The sequence below is a fragment of the Phoenix dactylifera genome, chromosome 4 (assembly GCF_051530095.1).
Source record: "Phoenix dactylifera cultivar Ajwa chromosome 4, Ajwa_hap1_PhDact_Kaust_v1.1, whole genome shotgun sequence".
Taxonomy (NCBI): Eukaryota; Viridiplantae; Streptophyta; class Magnoliopsida; order Arecales; family Arecaceae; genus Phoenix; species Phoenix dactylifera.
The window spans coordinates 46,482,830-46,507,814 of NC_143193.1; the positions used below are offsets into that span (position 1 = coordinate 46,482,830).

General features: G+C 39.1%; 2 protein-coding genes across 2 annotated transcripts; both read right to left on the bottom strand.

Annotated features, from left to right (window-relative positions):
* Positions 1 to 5,482: 5,482 nt before the first annotated feature.
* LOC120106878 (uncharacterized) lies at positions 5,483 to 8,683 on the bottom strand. Its single transcript, XM_089930399.1, has 6 exons — positions 7,782 to 8,683; positions 6,755 to 7,303; positions 6,289 to 6,671; positions 6,090 to 6,191; positions 5,648 to 5,998; positions 5,483 to 5,539 (listed from the first exon to the last, which is right to left on the bottom strand). The coding sequence occupies exons 3-6, from the start codon at positions 6,316 to 6,318 to the stop codon at positions 5,483 to 5,485; spliced, it is 540 nt and encodes a 179-aa protein (XP_089786525.1). The 5' UTR covers positions 6,319 to 6,671; positions 6,755 to 7,303; positions 7,782 to 8,683.
* Positions 8,684 to 13,877: 5,194 nt separating this feature from the next.
* LOC103722162 (uncharacterized) lies at positions 13,878 to 19,171 on the bottom strand. Its single transcript, XM_089930352.1, has 2 exons — positions 16,126 to 19,171; positions 13,878 to 14,555 (listed from the first exon to the last, which is right to left on the bottom strand). Exons 1-2 carry the CDS (start codon positions 19,109 to 19,111, stop codon positions 14,146 to 14,148), a joined length of 3,396 nt encoding a protein of 1,131 aa, XP_089786478.1. The 5' UTR covers positions 19,112 to 19,171; the 3' UTR covers positions 13,878 to 14,145.
* Between the last annotated feature and the right edge of the window lie 5,814 nt (positions 19,172 to 24,985).

Genomic DNA, 24,985 nt, shown 5'->3' on the forward strand with positions numbered 1-24,985 from the left:
TGCACATATATATAAGCTCATCGATGGTGAGTAACCGACACGTTACCGCTGCGTATGTACACAGAAGAGTTTATAGAGCTTGTACTAGGTCCCCATTTCATCTTGGGAGGACTAATCTAACATGTGCTATTGTGTGGGCATCCTCATATGTGTGTATATTGGAAGTCTCCTATTTTTGAATCAAGTGAGCATAAATAAGCGATAGCAATATTTATGTGATCTTAATAAGCATAACTTTGATATCAATCCAACCCCTCTTCCAGAGGGACAAAAAAAATCCATACTCCTCCTATTTTTTTTCTTCTTTCTTGTAAGCAACAAAGCATTAATTTCTTCAACCAAGTAAGGTGCCTAATTACCGAAAAAGACAATCAAAGGAGGTATTAACTATATGCATCTGAATTTTGACCCCAAAAGTATTCGTGAATCGGCCGATGCTGAAGAAGAATCTTAAACATTATTTGTCATCTAGAAAGAGATTGTATCATGAGGATACAGTAGGCTCAAGATTGTCTATAACAGGAGAAAATGAAAACTCACTGCCTGGAGGCTTGTTTACTGCCCTTATAGCTACGGCCGTGGGGATGAGAGGGCCTCCCGAGACCAGCAGCATGATTAATAGGAGAAGAGCCTTCAGAACCATATTGTTCTTAGATAGCTAGTACGAGTAACCAACACATCTGCTTGCATATATATATATATATATATGCAAGCAGGTCACTTGACGAGGATGGCGTATATAAACAGAAGAGTTTATAGAGCGAATTGTCCTCCTCCAAATATCTCTAGTCCTCCATATCTTGACAAAGATGGGATTTGATCGCAGGTCACTTGAAATTTCCTTGGCCCCAAAGTCATGGAACTTGTTTGCGAGATGACCTCACAAACCCTCATCCCTTTCCCTGAGACTATGGGATCAAATCAGAGTAATACAAAGTACTTTGGGCATCCGTTAAGTGCACAGAGAAGCTCAATGAAACTAATTTGGCAAGCGGCAACCATACCGAACCACCACCCGCGTTTGGCATAGGAAAATACTCCGAACACCCATTAAGTGCACAAGAAAATTTTTGGGTCAATAATACTGAGTCGGCGACTCGAGACTTGACCACTTGCCGTGTTTGACAATAATTCTCTCCAGTTAAGCCAATCCCCTCGTCCAGAAATTTTTGTGCACGCAAAATGGGCTCCTTGGTGTGAACAGGAAATACTAAATAGACTTTATGGTTGCATTTGATGACCCAAATAAGATCATTGAGGTAATCTTTTTGGTGATCCTTATCCCAGGATAATCTGATCCCTAATTATTTAAGATCGCCGTGTTTGGTATGCTATGTTCTAGTGATTAAAAATTTTCGAGTATCCACGAATAGCCTATTTAATATCTCATAAGAATCCAAAAACACTTATCATATAATACCAAAATTATCCCTAATATATTTTATAAAAAATATATTTATTAGTTCCATTACTTACTAATCTATAAGATACATTAATTATTATTATAGAATTAATATTTTTATTTATACTTATAATATCTTTTTAATACTAATAATTATTTGGGTTAGAAAAATAAGGCAAATAGAGGTAAGATATTAGATACTTTCATTATATAAATATAAAGTACATTAATAATTTTTTACTATAATTTAAAATTATTATTAAGTAATAATATGACAATAATATGTTATAATAAAATATTTTATAAATATAATATATATAATGTCAATATATAATGTATATATAATATTGATATAATATATTAACAGTATATTAATATACTAATTTTTTCTGCTAGACTAAGAGGTATTTTTATCCTCAATGTTCAGCTTAAGATCACTATCCTGAGGTGATCTTGGATTTCTGACCTGAAGGACGGGCATTTTATCATTGGGTCGGGAGGTAATTTGGGATGATTGCTACGTAGGATTACTATGGTGCAATCAAACATGGTGATCTCATCACCTCTACCACTACAAGAAAACTCATCTTTCCTGGCGCTTTTTATAATCTTTACCGACGCTTATAAGCGTCGGCTGAAGTTTCCGCGACGCAAACAGAAGCGTCGCAAAAGCGTCAGCGATACCGGAGTGGCAAAAGTTTTTGCCGATGCTAAGAGAAAGCGTCGGCAAAAACAGGGCTTTCCCGACGCTAATGAAAGCGTCGGCAAAAACGACATTCGCCGATGCTTTAAAGCGTCAGGAAAGCCCAAAGGATGCCCAATTCTAGGTTTTCGCCGATGCTTTAAAGCGTCGGCGTAGGCGTGCCACAACTTTTATTTACCAACGCACTAAAGCGTCGGGATTGCTATTTTTTTTAAAAAAATAAAAATATGAATGTAAATTATAAAAATACATTATAACAATATGAACCTGTATTACATTTACATTGACACAAACATTCAAATCATTCGAAATATTTAAATTTTCATATCTTAGAATTACAATGTACTTTGCAAAATAAGAAACATATACATATCAAACTCCATAAAAACCAGTCTAGAAGGTATCGGGGACGGGATTCAGCTCCATCATCATCATCTCTATGAGCGTTTGAAGTCTCAGGAATCTGCAAAAAAAAAGGGGAAACCATATATGTAAATCAATTTATTTACTTGTTTCTCTTCTAGAGAACTCTCTGATGGAATGGCGGACGCCCTTTTATGAACTCCAGCACCTTGCTCCGAGCTGCTTGAGTGTGAGTATTTTGGATTTGAATATGCTGAACCATGACTTTTAATTGGAGGGAGAGCAGTCATTTCTGGTGTTCCTCTTCGTTTACTGGGGAACAAAAAGGAAATAACTTGAACAACAGAAACATTGTTTAATCAGAATCATGAATCAGAAACATCATCCTAATACCCCAAAGGTTGAAGGTCTATTGTAGCTTTATATTGTGATGGGATTTCCATCAATGCTGCAAGTGCGAACTCTGTCTCCTTTCTGCTGTTGGCAATATTTCTAGACATGATCTCTGTAAAGTTCACAAACTGCATAAAACCAAATCACAAAATGACCACTCTTCATATGCATATGTAGTATCATACTTATGTATGTTCAGTTTGTAACTTGGAAATTATCAAATGCACGTGAAGGTATATTATCATCAAATTCTCGCATCATGTCCCATGGTCCATCACCAACTCCAACTAGAACTATTGACAGCGGGTAATCACTACCAAGTACCAACATAAGAGATGCAAGTCAGAATAATTAACAGTAAATATATGATTAAAAAAAAATAAAAAGGCTTTACTATCTCAAATTAGTGCTCTTTTATTGCATAAAATAAAAATCTATGAATAGGAAAAATAACAACGAAAAATTGAAAAGAGAAGCATCTTAAATAGCTGACCTGTCCATCTGCTATTATAAGAAGAACATGATATTGGCCACCACTATTATCTACAATGCCGATGGCTGTTTCAATTATTGGTGCAAAGGATGTTGGTCCTGTCAAGAAGGTCCAGAGTCATGACCAAATAGGAACTTCACAATGATCTATATGAGGTTGACAAAAAAATAGCATGTAAGTAAGAGCATCGTACAGACTAGCTAATCGAAGATGTGGAACTAATTCTTTACATCTTTGTAGTGCTTCCTCAAAGCCATTACATGGTCAGTTCTCTGGATAAAAACTGAATATCTCCTGATCATGGGTGGATGCTGCAATATAGAAACAATAACAAGAATCCCTAGACAGTTTTAGAAAGGTAGCCTTGAAATTTGTAGCAAAATTAAGTAGACCTTTTTCTACAAGCTAGAGCGACACTAACCATCTCCGAATCCAAAGCAAGGAATAAGATTATCCTCATCAAAAGCAGATAGAGTTCTTCCAATAATTGATAATGCCTGCTCATATGGGTTTGGAGTATGCCCAATGTCATGCAAACATCGGCGGTTGAAAGAAACTCTGCCTGGTAACAGTGTAGGATTCACGAATGAGGATTTTAAAAGTTTCTAAGGCTAAACTTTACACAACCTTTTCTAAGATATGAATACCTAGCAGAAATACTGAGGTGGAAGTAATCAGCATATATTACTTATAATTCTCTTTCTGTTTTACATTCTCTCCCATATATTATCCAAAAATCTAGAGCATGCAACAGGAATAGTCCATTCATGTACTAGTTCAAACAAGCATTATATAGATATTTAACTAGTGGAAAAAATCAGCTAATGCCACAGATAAAGTAGGATCCTAGACCTAATATAAAAATCTGTTGGTTGCTTCAGAAACTTGTTATAAAAAAATTGTAACTGTAACATAATAAAACATGAAAGGGCCACCAAAAATTAGAAACGTCACATGTTGGTGTTGGCATTGGCCGTCAATTTTGAAACACTCACGGTCAAGTAAAGAAGCACATGTCGGCCCTCCCTGTTTATTATGTAAGACCCTCCTTTGTCTATGACCAGGACCAGATGGAAAAGAAAGAGATGAACAGTCCAAACAACTTTTCTTCCTCTGCACCCATCCCCACTTTTTTTTTCTTTTTTTTTTTCTCTCTTTTTTTTTTTTAAGCCAAAGACACCCTACTAATCATGAGACAAACATGGCCTCTCCTTCCCAAACCCCACATCTAACAAAAATTTGACAGTCAAAATTCTGAAAATTAATTGTGTATTAGTTTAACCTAAAACGCTCAACTACATGGATTTTTTTTTTTAAGAAAAAAGGAGGAAACAAAGAAAATTTCAGCAGCCACCATTCCAACGTACGGTCGGATTTCAGAAGAAACTCATTTACAAGCATCAAAAATAAGGTATTGGAATCAAAAACACGAACTCTGCTTCAAGAGGACCAACCTATCTATGCAGATTTTTCATTTCATCTTGTATGGACTGAAGTATTCATTCTTTTCCTAGAATAAAATGCATATCTTTTCCGCTCTGATTGTGGCCACTACAGGAATGGTAACTTTTAGCGGCGTTTTTCTTGACCTTTACCGACGCTTATTAGCGTCGGCAAAAACCCCGGCAATGCAACAGAGAGCGTCGTAGACGCGTAGGGGATACCTGAGTGGGAAATGTTTTTCCCGACGCTAAAGAAAAGCGTCGGCAAAACCAAGGATTTACCAACGCTTAAAAATGCGTCGGTGTATTTTCCTTTTCCAACGCAACATAGCGTCGGCATAGACTAAAAATAACGCGTGCCGCGGGTGGGTTTTTGCTGACGCTTTTAAGCGTCGGCGAAACCTCTTCAGCCCTTTACAAACGTGGTTTTTAACGACGCTTTAAATCGTCGGCGTAGAATATTTTTTTTAAAAAAAATATTAGAAAAACACATGCATATCATAAATCGACATTTACAGAAATATGGACCTGCATTACATTTACATCAAAATAAATATTCAGATCATTCAAAACATTCATATTGTCATATATGATTAAATTTACATAATAAGTTTAGAATTACAATGTACTTTGAAAAATATAAGAAAGATACATATAAAACTTCTTAAATAACAGTCTAAAACGTATCAGGGACTGGATTCAGCACCATCATCATCTCTATGAGCTATTGAAATATCAGGAATCTACAAGCAAAAAAAGAAAAACATTAGAAGTTAGGAATATGAAAATCATTAACTCATGCAAAATAAATGATACTTATGTAAAATCATCAAATATATATAGTTATTTACCTGAGGAGGGAGAAATCGCTGTAACATAAATGAAATATGCTCAAACTGAGACTGCAAAGTTTGTTGGTTCTGCTTCAACTCCGCCAACTCTGCCTGATGGCGATCCTTCATATCTTTAATTGTTGCCCGAAGTTTAATAACTTCTGCATTGCTACTGTCTTCTCCAGCATTTCTTGTATACATGCCCACCGCAGACAACTGAGTGGGAGTAACTCCAACGCCATAACCCCTTACTCTACCATAACACTCTGGGCCCAATAATTCAGCGAGCACCTGAGCTTCGACATGACTGGTCGCGTCGGATGATGATGACTCTCCGATGCGCTCCGAAATAAGAGTTGTTGCCCTGTCCTATAACTCTCAAAAGAAAAAGTCATATTAATGTATGCCAATAATAGAACTAATAAAAATATCGTTGAAAGATTCAAAGATGAATACATACAACTATATCTCTTGACTCCTCCCGAACAAAACTGCCATCTCTATGGGTGTGAGTCATCTTATAAAACTCCACCTTACCAGGCTCCCTCCCATTATCATCCATCTACAACAAAAGGTATATTGGCAAGCTAGTTATCATGATACATGCTATATGATAAAACAGTTTAAAATAGTTTCAAAGAGTTGCAAAAAAAACTTACGAATTCAGCTTTACGTCGAGCATAACTCATCGAGCCTGAAGTATGAGGAACAGTCTGAGAGGCTCGTGCAGCTCTACCAATGTTGGAATATGTCTTCCCAAAAAAAGAATAAACAATATAAATTTGTAATCTAAATTATTAGTAAATACAATTTAAGGTATTGAAAAAATATACACAACCTGAGCTTTCTCGGAAAACCAATAGTGGACAAGCTCCCTCCACTGATGAGGGATTACATCAGGAGGACAAACACGAGCAACCTCCTCTTCTGTCATACCATCGTGTTTCCAGTCCGCCTTTAACTTGGCCCTATATTCTTTCCACTTGCGGTTGACAGACTTCAGCACCCAATCATGGCTCTCTTTAGGGAGCAAAAACTTTTTCTACACCAAAGTAATTAAAGAATGTTATAACAATGTTAAATTAAAAAATAAAATTGTGATAGTAAGCAAATTCAATTCTTTACCTCAATAACTTTAAGAAGCTCAACCTTATACGAAGGAAGCATTTCATTCCATTTCGTATAGTTGAGCGGACACAACTGACCCTTCCGCGCAACCGATCCTTGAAAAGTTGATAAAATGCTTGCAGCCCTCTTGATGGGCTGCCCCAGTTCATTGCAATGGACCACGATCTTCTCATCCTCGCGTAGGCTCCACACGTCCCGTGCTCGAGTGGATCCTCGTGTCCTCCTCACTCTCCCCAGTCCATCTATAAAAATAAAATAAAATATCCATTAATTAAAACATTAAAGGCAAATGATTTAATATAATTAGATTGTAAGAAAAATTAATATATAAAATGTAAATCAAATTACCCTGGATGTGCACGTCATCCATGTCAGGACAATCAGCAGGTGGCACGTGCTCAGACTGAGACTCGTGCTGAGTATGGAACTCATGCTGAGAATGAGACTCGTGCTGCTGGGACCGCAAGGACTGATCGGAAGAAGATCCCACAGATGTGTGCTGAAACTCAATATCTCTGAATCGTTTTTCTCGCGGCATGTTGTTACCTAGTATGCACGAAAAGAAGCAATATTAGTTAAATAATAAATAAAATCTAAATATTGATTGCAGTGCTCACCAATTCTTTGGTAAGATTGTTTCTGATGCTGAGCTGCTCGATATACTACCCATTGTTTACTCATGATATATTAACAACTCATGCAACTCTGAATCACAACTCATTCTTGCATAAGAGCTTTTATTTCTCCGAAAGAAGGGTTACAAAGAGATGTTATAAATGCTAAAAGGAATGAAAGATTTTATTAATGTTTCGCCTTCTCCTTCGTATTGACCTGTGTGCTAGTGTTCTTGTTAATGCTATAAATATTTTTAAAGCAAATTAGCAAGTATAAATCTTTCTAAATGATTTTCTCAAAAATCATTACCTAATGAAACAGAAGAAACATATCAGTAATCACATAACTGTCAAAATTGCCACGAGAGAGAAAGAGAGATGTAATTCATAAGTGCGGGAACAATGTATACCTGTTTACAAGTAGGGCAAGTATCACTCCTTTCATCCACTGAAGAATACACTGTATGTGCTGATCTTTATTGTTTCTGTTCCTAAAAGTGAGCATTCAAAATAGGGGACAAAGCAAGTCTCCAATATACAACTAAAGATGAGGCATGCTGTAGGTTTCTGAGAACCCCGTTTTAAGCAAGTGTAAGATCTCCAACACATCACAAAAGAAGTTACATGAATAGGCATTCTGTAAAGTTACATGTCTTAAAGTTAAAAGTATATTACAGCCCCATGAACCAAGAGGAACAAGACTATAAAAGAAGAATAAATAATGGGAAATAAAAACCCTTTTATCCATCTGAATAGCTAGCATAGCACTTAAAGAAATGGGATGAAGGGAGAAATTAAAATCATATAATGCATATTTAATACTTTTTTGTTTTTAATGGTTGCAAGTGCATTGACATATCTATCAATTTCCTCTTTAAAGAATCCAGAGGAAACCAATTTCAACCTCGAGCTATGAGTCCATAAAACAGTAGTCATGCGTAAATATGATAATCTAGCAGCGATCATCCAGAAGAACCATTACACTCAATACTTCAACTGCAATCATAGAAATTGTGCCAGGAATTCATGACCATCGAAGCTAATTATATTCAGATGATCATTAAACGCCACAGTTGAGGGAAAACGATTAAAGATTGAAATTTAGATGCATAATAAAGATTAAAATTTGAAATTTAGACTTCTAAGTAACCAAAAAAAATCATTAATATGGCTTACGTGAGGGTGGAGGCATGAAACCCGCTCCCATTATCTGTAAAAAAAAAAAGGGCAAGAAGGCTTACGGAAAAATAAGGTTAGAACCCGGATCTGAAACCTTAGAATCTGGTATCCCCAGATGGCCAAAGTGGCAGCGTCAAACCTCTCAAGAAACCAAGAAGCAGAAACCTAGAGGAGTCCCGCTATTTTCCTGGTTTAATAAATAGCAAGAGAGTGGGGAGGAGAGAAGCAGAGGCTGCAGCTAAAGCCACCGCCATTGAATCGCATATACTTCACTCAAAAAATCTGAAAATTTTGACTTGCTACAAGAAATCTAGCATGCACAAATCCTAAAAGGAAAGTTTATCTACTCAATTCATCAATGCAGGAAAGAACCCTAAAATCCAAGTCGATTGGCGTGGATTACCAAAATTGAGTTATCTATTAATTTAATGACATATCTATCTTTGCCTCTAAAAATCTTTTGAATTACCTGTTTCTCAGGCGGAGGGAGATGGGGTCGGCCGGTCGGCGCCGCAGAGGAGGAAGGAGGAGAGGAGGACGCGGACGGTCGCTCGGCGCCAGAGAGGAGGGAGGAGGAGAGGAGCTTGCCGTCGTACGTTGCTCGGCGCCGGAGAGGACAAGGGCCGGTCGCTCGTCGTCGGAGAGAAGGGAGGAGGAGAGGAGCTAGGGTTGATCGATCAGTCGGGATGCAAAATGAGGAGGAGGGGGCCGGCTGCTTGGTTTTGGTTGTTAATTTGATTTTTGACGACGCTTATATGCGTCGTCTTAGGCTGCGACTAGTACGACGCTAATAAGCGTCGTCTATTCCTTGGAATCTTAAAAAAGCGTCGGCGTTTTCCCTAACATTACGACGACGCTCACCCGCGTCGGCTGTTCTTAAGAATTACCGACGCTTATTTAAAGCGTCGGCAAATGTCGGCGGTATTCCATTTTTTCCCGACGCTTCTCCCTAGCGTCGGGAAAAAAGCGTCGGGAAAGGCCCATTTTTCTGTAGTGGGCCACCCATGCAAGCAATGTAAGTATAATTAGATTGCGGCCCCAATGGCTTATCTAATGAATCAGAAGATGAAATCGATATGCCCTTAAACAGAAAAATATAATAATTTCCATCCTCAAAAAATTAGGGTTACAGAGTCCCTAACTAGGCAAGGAGCCCTTCGCCCTTGCCTAGTCAGGGAGGGGGTTGGGAAAAAAACTCACCTGCAATAAAATGCCAGAGAGGAGCGGAGCTTGCCGTCGGACGTCGCTCGGCGCCGGAGAGCACAAGGATTGGCTGCTCGTTGTCGGAGAGGAGGGAGGAGGAGAAGACCTTGCCGTTGGACGTCGCTCGGCGCCGGAGAGGACAAAGGTGGGCAGTTCATCGCCGGAGAGGAGGAAGGAGGAGAGGAGCTAGGGCTTGAGATCGGGATGCAGAATGAGGAGGGGAATGGCCCGCTTGTTTTTTGTTGTGAATTTGAGTTCTGACGACGCGTATACGCGTCGTCTTAGGCCACAATCTACCACGACGCTAATTAGCGTCATCTATGGCCGACGCTTTTACAAAGCGTCGGCATATGTTGGGGCTGGGCCGAAAATTGCCGACGCTTGTAAAAAGCGTCGGCAAAAAAGGATCGGTAAAACCCCATTTTCTTGTAGTGTACCTACATCACTCTTTATCTTGGGATGATCACCCTGATGGGGGGAAAAGTGGATCACCCAACACATATGGTTAAAGCACCTGAATCCAACAGTAAGCCTGGTCTCGGCAGGCATGGTCTCGGTAAGCATGGTCTCGGCAGGCATGGTCTCGGCGAGCGTGATCTCGATAAGCATGGTCTCGGCTAAGCAAAGCTCGATTGACCTCGAGGCCAAAGAAGACCTAGTAAGAAGCTGAGACCGACCCCGACTCCACCGACAATCAAGCTGGTCTCCAAATCGGAGCATCTGCATAAAGAAGGGGTCACCAAATCCTCCATATTCGGGATCAAATTCCGCAGCCACCGTCAAAACAGCTGTCAAAATTTGAATCCTTGCAATCTCAACCGATTGCCAGCTAGCCTGAAATTCCGTTCCATCTAAGATAATTTATTTAACCCAAGATTTGCGCAATCACATCCGATTGCGAGTAACCGCTACATCCCCTTCTATAAAGAGGGAGGAACTTCGGGGAGAGGGGCATCTCTCCTCCTCGACAAAAAAAGATTTTTCCATTAGAACATGAAAAAATCCTCTCTGACTTAAGCATTAGAGAGCCTTCACCGGATTCCCTAGCCTAGGCTTCTTGCAGGTCTGCTGGAGACAGCCGTTCGCCACCGTCTGTGGCAGAAGCTCCTCCTCCTGGTTCACAATCACCCCCGGGTCTGCTTTCCAGCAATAACACACCCCATTCCAAATGCCCCTCTATAGAGCTTTGGGATTTTATACCTTTTCGCCAAGGCATAACCTTGCCCTGTAAGGTTACCCCACGCCTCGCCAGGGTAAGCGTATTCGCATCAAGAATGAGCGCCACTTTTTTAAGAGAGAGAAAGTGTGCATGTATTAACTATTACTTATTAAAGCATCATCCAATTTTTAGTTTGCACGGTATCAGTATTGGCAAGAAAGAATCAATACTTGACTAGCTGGATTTAATCCATTGTCGCTTAAAAAATGCACTTGCGATGCAGCAACTTATCATGCTTGACAAATGCAGTAAACTGAGAGGAAAGGCACATATATTATTTAACATATTTTTCATAAAAGAAATAGATCTCTCTCTCTCTCTCTCTCTCTCTCTCTCTGTGTGTGCAAAATGATACCTTTCTTAGCGTGTAAGCGATAGACTATAAATAAATTTAAAAGTTTACTACATATTTATTTATGTCCAATATATATTTTGAATATCTGATGCATATTTCTTTAGATTACAGCTTGCCATATACTTCTAGGAACAAAATCATCAGGGGATCCCTCTACATGTGTACTGTTTGGTAAGAAAAAATAAATCCGATTATTTCTTGTGAAGCCACTAATTAGATAAATCTTTTATGCAGCATCTGTTATTATTTCAAGTATAGGTGAATGTAGCAAAGATTTTTCCCTTGTTGCCATGTTGCCATCAACTATGAATGGTCTAACAGTTTTGTTAGCGCATATTATATTTTCTCAAAAATGTGGTATTTTTTCTAGACCCTTTTTTCCTATTCGTGCGTTCCTACTTAGACTAGTAATGGGATCAAAATGGGCACTTCATGTTAGACTTATATTTTCTCTTTTGTTCGCCGGAAGATTTGGTGGGTAGAATAATGGTCACTTGAAGTTTCCTCGGTGCCGAGGTCCAAGAAAAAAATCATCCTATGTGGGCCAAATGATAATGTGAGTCCCTTTACTTGAAATGTTGTCATCATAGGACCATAAAATAAATCATGCTAATGTAAAGGGATTTTAAATAAAAAATATTTTAAATACTCTACTCGACTAGCTAGATTTAATCCATTGTTGTTTGAATATCCAGTAAATTGGAGAAAGAGGCGACGTGCTTGAGGAGAGGGGTAAAAACTCATTTTAAAAAAATAGAAGTAAAAATTTTTTACTTATATTTTTTCAGAAATAATGAATTTTTTTTTAATAAATAGAAGCAAGATAACAAAACATATTTTCTTGCGTTGGATACTGTATTTTTATTTCAAAAATAGAAAAAACAGGGGTCGCCAAACAGGGCTTCAGCCTCAGCTTCCCAATGGAATCTCATTCACCTTCGATATGCTGTAGGCTTTTTACCGAGCGAGATGCTTGGAAGATCCGAGATTACACTCACCGGGGAGTGGGCATATCCCGAAGAGGACCCAATTAAGATGGCATTCGAAGTCAACAAAAAATGGGCAGCCAGGGCAGGTCTCCCACGTATTAATGGCTTTAAGATATCTCCACCTCTCATCTAGCGTTCAGAATCCTTTGCCCAGAAGATGATGCGACGCAGAAGCACGAAAGTCGCTGGGGAGCCCACCTCAGAATATTAAGAGAAAGAGACCGAAGTATCTTTTTTAATGGAAAGGAGTCTAAAGTGCTACGAGCACAGTTGGAGGAAGGATGCATGGTATAGGATAGAGGGTGGGGTTAAAACTTATCACTGTTCTTAAAAAAAAAAAAATAGAGAAAGACAGTGGTTTGCACTTTGTCAAAATACTATACAATACACATTGCATAGATTTTATTGTGCATATCTTGAAAGAAAAGAACAATACTTGACTGAATCCCGGGTTGCGTCCGGAAAGATGGTCACGAAGATCTTTGAGGTGTAGTTGCTCATGGAAAAAAATGTACATGTGATGGAATGACATTATGTCTTGACTAATTCCAAACCAGAATTTAATGGTAATTAACCAAAAGCCAAACCAGTGGGGGCCAATCTGGTCAAATTTTTCTTTGGATGCAAGGGCAGTACAAAAATCAATACATAGACAATGAAAACTACCATATAATCTGATTGGGAGAATATTGGTTATCTTGATCTCGGGCTGTTCTGATCTTGTTCACCACAGCCTTAACCGAGGTGAATGACTTCGGCATTGTTCGACGTGTTATGCTGGCCGGTCCAGCCGCAGAATAACACCAAAAGTCATTAAACGAGCGGCAATTATGGTCTCAACAACGGTCGATCCAGCTTGGCCATGATACACAATCAACACAGCTAACATCGGGGATATATTGCGAGGAGCTGTTACGTGCAATTATTGTGCCTCTCGATGAATAAGGTAACGAAATACTCACCCGATTCTATGTATAAGGGTGACCAAAGGACTCTCAAGTAAGCATGCTCGAACAGTCTCCCACTCGAGCACTCTCCCACTCTCATTCTTTCTCTCCTACTCCCACTGTTGCTCTAGATCTCCACTAACTTAAGCATCGAAGGGTCGCCTGCCGGAAACTTTCTAGCAAGTGGATGTCCTTGCTGGTCGTGCTTACTTTTCAGAGTGGTAACTTTGGTCTGTCGAATCCCAGAAGCTACTCCTCAGCTCTTGACCAACTTGCCTGGCACTTCGGTAATTAGGCTCTGTTAATTAGGGTCAATGGAATCAAACCCCCAATTGGTGGCAAAGGGTGGTACCAACTGTGCAAGTGCTCGATGGTACGCCCCAAGATTGATAATGATTGTGGACTTCAAAATATAACCGATGTCACTTTTTATGGAACTCAAACTCAAAACCTTTGCACTAAAGCAAAACTTTACCACATTTATCTTGATTCATCCATATTTTTGTTGGACCTTGTCCAATTTTTACTCTTCTTAAAAGAACAAAAAGCTTGATTCAACATATACTTGATTTAATCAAGTTGGGGCAAGAAAAAAGAAAATTTAGCCCAAACGCTTTTCTTCTGTCGGATTCTTGAAATTTATTTTATTCATAGACGTTGAGACTACTCTCCACTTGAATAACATCGTTTGCTCTTTTCTGAAAACTTCAAATTACTCTCAAGCAATGGTAGCTTAATTAAGTACATAATATGATGACAAGGCACACTTATTTGTGACAAGGAATATTAAAAAGGAGTAGAAGAACTTAGAAAACGTGCAATAGCTACAACAGGCTTTTTTTATTAAACATCGATAACCCGAATATGGTAGTGCACTTCCATTCATTCAGGCAAATTTGCTCCCTCTTCAATAATTTCGACTACCGATAGCATTTCTTTGGCGGCACGAACTTTGGTGGTGACATCTTGCATTCTCGGTCGTTCATTCGGTGATTCCTTGGCACACAGGAGACCAATTCTAATCAATGAAATTACGCATCTCCTCAGTTGCATTCTACTAAAATCTTCATATCTAATATTGCCATCAACTTCCTCACTTTCATCTTGCAAAATTTGTGGATCCAAAATCTCCATGACTCTTTCTGGGAAAGCCATATCGACAAATTTATGAAGGTTTAAGCCGTCCTTAAACATGTCATTTGTAGGCTTCTTTCCTATAAGCATCTCTAGCAATAGTATTCCATAGCTATACACGTCTCCCTGTGTGGATATTTGGCTGCCCATTGCATATTCTGCATTTTAATGGCACATTTAATTATATGAAAATTGATACGCACAAACACAGGATATTGCTAAAGAAACAAAATTTTAAAAAAATGAAAATTCGAAAATTGGCAGGGATGGAGCCAGGAATTTCATAGAGGAGTCAAAGTGTGCATTTATTAGATAATAAATATTTAATAGAGTACCGAAATTAATTGATTCTAATTTTATAATATTATTTCAAAAGATTATTGGTAGAAAAAGAAAATTGACAGGGGAGGAGCTAGATTTCATTTGGGGGGCTTATGATTAATTTAAAGAAAGACAATAAATGCTTAAAAGAGTATCAAAATTTGTTGATGAAAATTATTTTATTATGATTGGGAAATTTTAAAAGAATAAATTTTTTTTTTTGTGCTAATAACAATTGCATGCATAAAAAAATAATCTATTCCAAGACCCAAAGTTTAGGTACAGAAAAGATATAAGCAATCTTTTATTTCAATGCTTCATGAGGCAAAAAATAAAAGATTAAACTACTCTAAAAATAAGTTATTTTTTGCCATACCATGTTGCTTTACGGTTCATTTTTATTTTGCCCCATGAAAAAATTAATGAACGTACCATGTTGGAAGACTAAATGGGGTTTGAAATAGACGTTTTAATTTCTTAACTAGATAACTAAGCAAAAGCTAGCTACTACGTATATAGGAGATCTAGAAATTATCATATTTATTCCAAAAAATTAGCTGTATTTTCAATTTGATCCTTGAATTTCTACTGAAAAAAGAAAGAAGTAGATCTAGTATAGTACATCTAGCTAGTGCATGGAATACAAAATATTTCTATCCGTAAATAATCAAGAATCACAAATCGTCCAAGTACCAACTTTAATTTCGTACATCATTTGCTGACAATTGGTTGGGTATGCTCTAATGTTATCAGCAATTATAATTGTTGGAGGAAGATTTAATCAACAATGAAAATGGTGGGAAAAAAGTGTGGTTCTGCAAGGACCTAGGACTAATGAATCTAGCTAGCTTTTTTCGAGTGAAATTCAAAGTTGTTAAAAATAATATGAGAGCAGATCAACCTAGCCTATGTAGATTAGGGGTTGTTATAGCGTGGCACCTTTTGGGGTTTACTAAGAGCCAATTGTGGTGCACGCTTGCACTTAAGGTTAAATCCTTAATTTGGTGAGAAAGTTGAAACTTAAATGGAGTATAAGAGACTTCGTGCCGGCATGTATTCATTTCAATATTGATTATACGCTAGAAAAATTTTGGATACTTATTAAGAAATCTAAATAACATCTTCAAACAAGTTTATAGGCAGGAGCCTGAATCATTACATGTTCTCTCGGGTTAATTATTTTTTTATGATACTTTGGCGGGGACGCTTGCCTCCAAAAAGAAATCAATGCCCAAAGACTGCATGTCGTCCTTAGCTTTTTTATGGATAGTGGTTTTGTATATGAGAATGGTTTAGGCTGCTACTAGATCCGTAGCATCTATATTTAAATTATGGATATGAAAATTTCCCTCAGAAAAGAAATTATTGAGGCGAAAATAATAAGATGAGAGTATATGTGATTCTTACCTGGTGCAACATATCCAATCGTTCCTTTTATCCCCATTAAGCTTGTTGAATTTTCGGATGCCGTGGAGCCCGAAGAAGAGAGGAACCTTGCGAGCCCAAAATCACCCAAGTGGGCAGTCATGTCATTGTCCAGAAGAACGTTGCTTGGCTTTAGATCACCGTGAATCGCTGGCACTGCAATGCTGTGATGTAGATAATATAGAGCAGAAGCCACATCAAGGGCAATGTTCAACCTCTGAGTCAGGTTTAACTTTCTTGTCTGATGACACTCTTGAGCTTTAGGATGCAACCACTCATCCAAACTCCCATTAGGCATGTACTCGAAGATTAGAGCTTTGAAATCATTACCAGTAGAGTCCACACTCGAGCATGAAGTGATGATTCTAACAAGATTCCTGTGACGAACATTTCTTATGATTTCACATTCGGCTTTAAAACTCCTCAGAGCTCCAACTCGTTGAATGTTGAATACCTTCACGGCAACGAACTTCTCTTCACAATACAATCTCCCTTTATATACAGATCCAAAACTTCCAGTACCCACCAAATTGGCTGAAGAGAATCCACCGGTAGCTCTGAAGATATCAGTGTAAGATATTATTTTGAACCCATCTTCCAGGGAGGCCACAGATGGAGATTTTTTACGTCCCTTCCTCAGTTGCCAAAAAATTACCAGAAAACACAAGAATAAGATTGCCGCAACAACTGCAATAATTATGATTATTATCTTGGATAGATTTCTTTTGGAGGTTTGGACAGAGCATGGTGGTAGTTGCAACTTTGGATCACCTCCACAAAGCCTCTTGTTCCCATCGACAAAAATCTCACTTGAATTGCCAAAGACGCCATCCTTAGGCACTTCACCTTCGAAGTCATTGAATGACAAATTTAGATACTGCAAAAACCTAAAGGACCCGAAGAATTCAGGAATTCGCCCGGACAAGTGGTTTCGAGAAAGATCCAGCTCGTCGACTCCTCTTAAGCTCACGAAGGATTGTGGAATGTTTCCTTGAAAGAAGTTGCCTTCCAAGCGAAGGTATTCCAAATGCTGACAAGCACCGAGAGTGCCAGGAATTTCACCTGACAACCGGTTATTGGAGACATTTAAGCAGCCGAGGTTGCTCAAGCGACCCACTTCCATGGGAAGGGACCCAGTGAGATTATTATGCGACAAATCCAGAGATCGTGTTAGTGAGAATAGAAAAACAAGTTCCTTCGGTATAGATCCAGAAAGTGCATTATGAGAAAGGTCTAATATATTTAAATTTCCACAGTATCCGAAGCTTGAAGGGATATTGCTGCTCAATTCGTTCTCTTGCATGTCAAGCTCGCTTAACTGGGTGAGGTTTCCTATGGAAGATGGGATGGGCCCTGAAATTTTGTTCCTATGCATGCCTAGGATATTTAAGTTCCGAAGCCTTCCAACGGTAGGAGGGATACTTCCTGTAAAAAGATTATTATCTAGCCATAGAATGGTAAGGTTGACAAGGTTTCCGATCTCAATTGGTATGGTCCCAGATATTTGGTTTGCTCCTACCAGCAGGAACTCTAGCCGTGTAGAGAGATTGCCTACTGATGCCGGGAGAGTGCCTTCAAGCTTATTGTCTTCCAGATACAACCTTTCTAAAAGGCTACAATTGGTCAAAGAGGAGAGCACGCTCCAAATATTGCCTTGGAGCTGATTCTCCCCAAGATTTAGCTCGACTAGATTTTTCAGGGATCCAACATTGGAGGACAGTAATCCGTTGAACAAGTTCATGGCTAGATCGAGCACATGAATATTTGAAGCATTGTACAATGAAGCTGGGATAGGCCCTTGAAATAGGTTGGATTGCATGACCAGAGATTGGAGGTTTGGAAGGGTGACGCCTATGTCTGGTGGCAGGGTCCCGAAGAGCCGGTTCTTGCCGACGCCCAAAGAAGCTAGTGACGAGAGGTTGTAAAGAGGTGGCGGCATTCTTCCGGACAAGTTGTTTATGGATAGATCGATCTTTTCTATGCCCGGAATCTTGCCTAAGCTTTCTGGAATACTTCCCTCCAAGTTGTTTTCAGCGAGGTAAAGATACAGGAGGGAGGAGAGGTTTCCCAACGATGGCGGGATGCTTCCTGAGAGTGAGTTAGATGTCAAACCAAGAAGGAAAAGGGGAGAAGCACGGATCATTAGAAAGGATGGCATCCCACCTGTCAGTTTGTTGTGAAAAAGATGAATGGCTTGGAGGGAGGAACTGTTGAAAAGTGAATGCGGGATTTCTCCTGTGAGACTGTTGCTTGAAAGATCAACAACAGTAAGGGATGAGCTATTTGCAAGAAAAGGTGGGATGCCTCCTGTAAGACCATTATTTCGTAGACGAACGACAGTGAGGGAGGGGCTACTCCCCAGCAGAGTTGGGATGCTACCTGTAAGATTGTTGTTGCTGGCACTCAGTATTTGGATCTTGCGATGGGAGCTGAACTCCCTGGGTATCTCTCCTTCAAGCATGTTGTTCGTTATGCTCAGGCTCTTGAGGTTGGGGCAGTGACTGAGATTGGATGGAATCTCTCCTTCAAGTGAATTTGTGCTAAGGTTGAGGTATTCAAGCCGAGGAAGAAGGCTGAGCTCTTGCGGGATTCGTCCTTGGAGTTGGTTGTTTGGGAGGTTGATTCGTCTAAGGAAGGTGAGGTTGGCCATGGAGGGTGATATAGGACCAGCGAGGCCCTGGGAGTCGAGATCTAAGGCGGTGACCCGTAGCGGGTGCCGCCGGCTGCCGCAAGTGATGCCCCACCAGTTACAGAAATGGAGGGATTCGTTATTCCATGAGGCCAAGGATCCCAGGGGATCAGACAGCAGAGACTTGAAGGATAGAAGCGCCTGCCAGTCAGTGAGGTTCTGTGAGGTGGTAGTAGCAGCGGATGCAGGGTGAAGGGAAAACGAGATGGAAGAGAAAGTAAGAAAGACGAGAACAAATGGCCAAAATGAATTCGAACTCGGAGCATACGAGAGAGGCATCCTTGGATTTTGGGGGGAATGCGCAACCCAGGGCTCTTCTTGCTGCCATTCCACTGCACAAGCCACCCTATATATAGATTTTTTTTGTTTTTGATAAGATCCTGTTTATAGTCTTGGTTACCATTCTTCGTCATCTCTATATTCTGGTTTCGACTGAGACAGCTTGACTTTGAAGGGAGGGGTTCGTTACAAAAGTCAAGTTGAAAATTCCTCCATTAGGCGAATTCTTTGCGTCGGATACTTATTCTACCAGCACCATTTAAGTGCAGTTCTAGTGGAAAAAGGCATATATATATATATATATATATATATATATATATATACACATATATATATATATACATATATATATATATATATATATATATATATATATATATATATATATTGTCGATATAATATATTAACGATATATTGATATACCAATTTTTTTTGCTAGTTTGAAGGACATTTTTATTCTCAATTTTTAGCCTAAGATCACTGTCCTGGAGTGATCTTGGATTTTTAACCTCAAGGACGGGCATCCTATCACTAAGTCGGAAGGTGATTTGGGATCACTGCCTTATAGAATCACTATAGTAAAACCAAATATAGTGATCTCATCACCTTCATCCTAATCATCTTTGATCTTAGGATGATCACCCCATTCCAAATGCTCTCTACAGGGCTTTGAAATTTTGTACCCTTTCGCCAAGACATAATCTTGCCCTATAAGGTTACTCCACGTCTCGTCAGGGTAAGCGTATTCACATCAAAAATGAGTGCCACTTTTTTAAGAGGGAGAAAGTGTGTATTAACTATTACTTATTAAAGCAACATCCAATTTTTAGTTTGCACGATGTCAGGCATTGGCAAGAAAGAATCAATACCCGACTAGCTGGATTTAATCCATTGTCGCTTAAAAAATGCACTTGCGATGCAGCAGCTTATTATGCTTGACAAATGCGGTAAACTAAGAGGAAAGAAACATATATTATTTAACAAATTTTCCATAAAAGAAATAGATCTCTCTTTCTCTCCCCACAAAATGATGCCTTTCTTGGGGTGTAAGCGATAGACTATACATAAATTTAAAAGTTTACTACATATTTATTTATGTTCAATATATATTTTGAATATCTGATGCATATTTCTTTAGATTACAGCTTGCCATAAACTTCTAGGAACAAAATCATCAGGGGATCCCTCTACATGTGTAACGTTTGGTAAGAAAAAATAAATCCGATGGTTTCTTGTGAAGTCAGTAATTAGATAAATCTTTCATGCAACATCTGTTATTTCAAATATAGATGAAGGTAGCTAAGATTTGCCAAAAAAAAAAAAAATTGTAGCCAAGATTTTTCCCTTGTTGCCCTGTTGCCATCAACCATCAATGGTCAAATAGTTTTGTTAGCGTATATTCACTACAGGAAAAAGAGTTTTTTCGGACTTTTTCTGCCGATGCTAGGTAGAAGTGTCGGCAATTTTCGCTCAGATGCCAAATTTTGCCGGCGCTTCTTTTGAAGCATCGGGAGGTACGGGGAGTAGACGATGCTAAAGTGCATCGTCGTAATCAACTTGACCTCTTACGACGCTTATAAGCGTCGTCAAAGGCCTGGACCTCAGACGACGCTTATAAGCGTCGTCGAAGGCCATCGCACACGTGTTGGCCTGGCTTAAGATAATGCTTATAAGAGTCGTCGGAGGCCGCCTTCCCCAAATACCTAGCCCGATTGACCTGAATACTTCATCTCCTGCCCTAGCCCTCCTTTTCCTCCTCTCCCAGCCCGATCGACTTGAAGACTTCATTTTCAAGCAATAGCCCTCCTTTTCCTCTTCTCTAGCGCCCACCTACCGACCTGAAGCCCCTATCGATCTCCTCCTTCCTCCTCTCTGGCACGAGCTCCACCTCTGCCTGAGGTATTTTCTCCTCTTCCCTTCTCTTTGGCATTGACCGATCGGCCTTCAAGCCTCGATCAAGCTTCGCCTCCGCCCAAGAATCTTCTCCTCCTCCCTCTCTTCGGCTCCGACCGACCGACCCTCAAGTCTTGATCGAGCTTCGCCTCTGCCCGAGGATCTTCTCCTCCTCCCTCCTCTCCGGCATCGACCGGCTGGCCCCAAGTCCCGATCAATCGAGGTCCACCTCCGCCCGAGGTATTGCACTATGCATCATCTTATAATTTGCACCACCATTTTAGCTCTTGACTCATACCAAAAATACTTTCCACTAGGTATTGTTGGACATATGGGTGTTAAAACTTTCTTGATCCATACTGTAAATGTTCTTAGGAATACTGATGATGTTATAAGTCCAGCTGTAAATTGGTAGTACTGTGTCACCATAAATCTCAAGTTTGATTTGCATTCTTTCTATTTTTTCGATAAATTACTTGGAAGAAACCTGGCAAGGTCCATGCTACTCCTCTACATCAAGAAACAGAGGTTCATATAACTGAAGCATCCCATTGATCCGAACACCATTTGATCCAAAACAGAGGAACCTCAAGTTTGGCTTCGTTTCGTACATAGAGCATCCACCCAAAGACATTACCTCCCATTGAACTTGAGCCTCTGGAGCACCTTTCACAAGTTGCAAGGATCGCTAAAGCTTGAAAGAGATCCTCATGCTTCTTTCCCTCCGTGAAGCCCAGAACATTCCCGAAATTGCTCCATCCTACTGCTGCTCAAGTACAGCTTATAATAGTTACATAATAAAGTAAAACTACAACTACACCTGCGTAGAGCTCGAATTCACAAAACATGAGCAGCGGCTAATCTTTGTCGTTCTTGGCCGTAACAGCAGCATCCCCCAGACGACTCTTCCCTCAGATCATTCTCTCCACATTTTCTTATCTCATAGCATCATCAAAGGCTTCAATATCACTCATAGGTTCAATGAATAGATATGCTATTATGCTATTAAGTTTTTTTTTTTTCTAATTTCAAATAGACAGAGACTCTGATTTTAAGGTGACAATTGTGGTAGTCCGACTTTCCTGTCAGAACAAATTGGGTGCAAGTGTTTCTCGGAACGCCCCCATCATGCATTAAATTGGGTGCAAGTTTTTCCTCTCTGGAAAATGATGTGAGGAGACTGCTAAGGAGCTTATGGACAACTAGAAAGACTCTGACTCTCTTTTTTTTCTTTTGATGGAAATTACGGAGACTTTGACTCAAGACTTCCATGCCATGATTGCCTACTGACCACTCATGATTCTGTTTTGATTTGTTTTAGCGCCTGATTGGTAGTAAAGATGACAAACAGTTTCTCCATGGTATCCATGCATTCCCTGCATTACGGTGTACTGCCACTTTTGCTCTATTGATGTGAAAGGCTTTGACATTATCCAAGTCTTTCCAATTGCCCAGAAAATCTGCAGGCTTCTTGTAAGTTCTAATCCTCCATGAGGGAGGGCGTCCTTTTACAGAATCTTTTGCTGGCTTGTGACAGGAGCTAGTCCTTTTTTTCATTTTTGTTCTTTTTGGTTGTCAGGAGTGCATGTTAGACTACTTGGTCAGACAAACCGAGTGAGGACTGTCCATTTGGTACAATATTTGACATTCTAGGAAGAGTCCTTTTGACCCTTCTGACAGAAACGTAGGGATGACTTCACGGTTTCTAAGATGCTTGGCCCAACTTGCATGATGGAAGTGGTCCCCCAAACCCTTGCACAGAAGTTTGAGGTGCCATCCATTTAGTACATGCTTCTTCTAGCTTATGGCCCTTAATTGGCTTCCGGTTCTGGATTGTAGATGATAAAGGCATTTGTTGATTTGACCCAGACAAACTTAGTTGTCACTGTAGTAATGTCACACCAGTCTAAATTTTTTTACTATATAGTGCTCGAATTCACAAAACATGAGCAGCCTTTGTCGTTCTTGGCTGTAACAACAGCATCCCCCAGACGACTCTTCCCTCAGATCATTCCCTTCACATTTTTCTTATCTCATGGCATCATCAAAGGCTTCAATATCACACATAGGTTCAATGAATAGAAATGCTATTATGCTATTAAGTTCCTTTTTTTTTTTTTTTCTAATTTCAAATAGACAGAGACTCTGATTTTAAGGTGACAATTGTCGTAGTCCGACTTTCCTGTCAGGGTGCAAGTGTTTCTCGGAAGGCCCCCATCATGCATTAAATTGGGTGCAAGTTTTTCCTCTCTGGAAAATAATGTGAGGAGACTAAGAGCTTATGGACAACTAGAAAGACTTTGACTCAAGACTTCCATGCCATGATTGCCCACTGACCACTCATGATTCTGTTTCTTGACCAAAAATTGTTGGCACAGACACATCACTATGTCTTACTTCATAATGACATAATATCCGAGTTTTGCAGGTTAGTATGGTTATTTGAAATCTAAATTTATTATCATATTAGGAGAATGTAAAATAAGCTACTTAACTAAAGATTTTCTGATCGTGCAGAGAATTTTTAATAGCTCAGCGAAGTCTCAACCATAACATTCGTCCTACACCAAGGATTGAGTAACGATGGTTGGTTGAGTTATTCCTGAATAGCTTTTCAAACAGGTTAGATGTTTAATATTTTAAGCTTTTTTTTTTAATTTCTATAGAGAGAAATTAATCATTACTTTTATAATTCTTTTTAGGCACCAATGATGATGGAGAGAAATTATTCTGATGAATTAATAGTCATTGCTCAAGGTCTGAATAATATTGTTAATAGATATGATGGGTTCATTATAAATAGTTAAATTTCATACTAAAGAGCATGAGAAATTTAGAAAAATCCAAAATAGTGGGGTTATGGTTGAGGCGGATGGAAAAAATTATTATGGTGCCCTAACAGATATTTATGAGTAGGATTATTTTGAAAAGTTTAAGGTAGTATTATTTCGATGTGATTGGGTGGACATAAACTCACCTGGAGGTTTGAGGTAAGACATAAATGAATTCACATTTGTAAATTTTTCAAGGTTGATACATACTGGTGTGTTATTGAAAGATGACCCATTTAATTTTGTATCTCAAGCTCGACAAGTATTTTTTGTGCAAGACTCAAAAGATAAAAAATGGTCTGTTGTCATTAAGACGAAACTTAGGGACTTGTATGATATGAAAAAAAGGTTGGAAGAGGAGGACGATGATACTTATACTCAGTGTATACTTTATAATGTTGTGCCAACTGATGAAGTAAATACGCCAATGAGTTTAGTTAGGACGGATGTTGAATGAGAATGTAGTTTTTTAATGGTAAGTAAAATTTACGATGTATACCTTGAATGAATTATTGTGTTCTCTTTTATTAACAATTCATTTAGTATTGAATTATCATTTAACTAATATATTTTTTTTGTGCATACCAGGTAACAACATGCGCCGAGATAAATGACTCTGAAATGTGGAGATCCAGCAGTTTCAGGTGGGATCTTCTTTTGATCAGTCCGTGCAGTCTCAATAGCCCAGTGAGCACCAGCAGCATGAGTCCCAATCTCAGCACGAGCCTCCTTCTGATTACCCGGGGAAGGAGGTTGTTATGGATGACTTGCAGATCCAGGGTAATTTGATTTAAAGTTCATATTTTAAGTTCTATAATAATCTAATTATTTTAATTTATTTGTCTTCAATGTTTTAATGCATATTTTATTTAATTTTAATAGATGGACAAGATCCGGGGAGGACGAGATGGGGATCCACTCGAGCAACGAATTGGGGCAGCCCATCAAGAGGGCTGAAAGCTTTTTATCAAGTTTCTTAGGATCGATTGCATGCAAGGGTCAGCTGTGTCTGCTCAACTATATGAAGTGAAATGAAATGCTTCCTTCGTATAAGGTTGAGCTTCGTAGACTTATACAGGTAATGAATTGAATTTGTTCTTGTTAATTTAATACCTCTTGTATGTTAATTTGCTTACTATTATAAATTTAA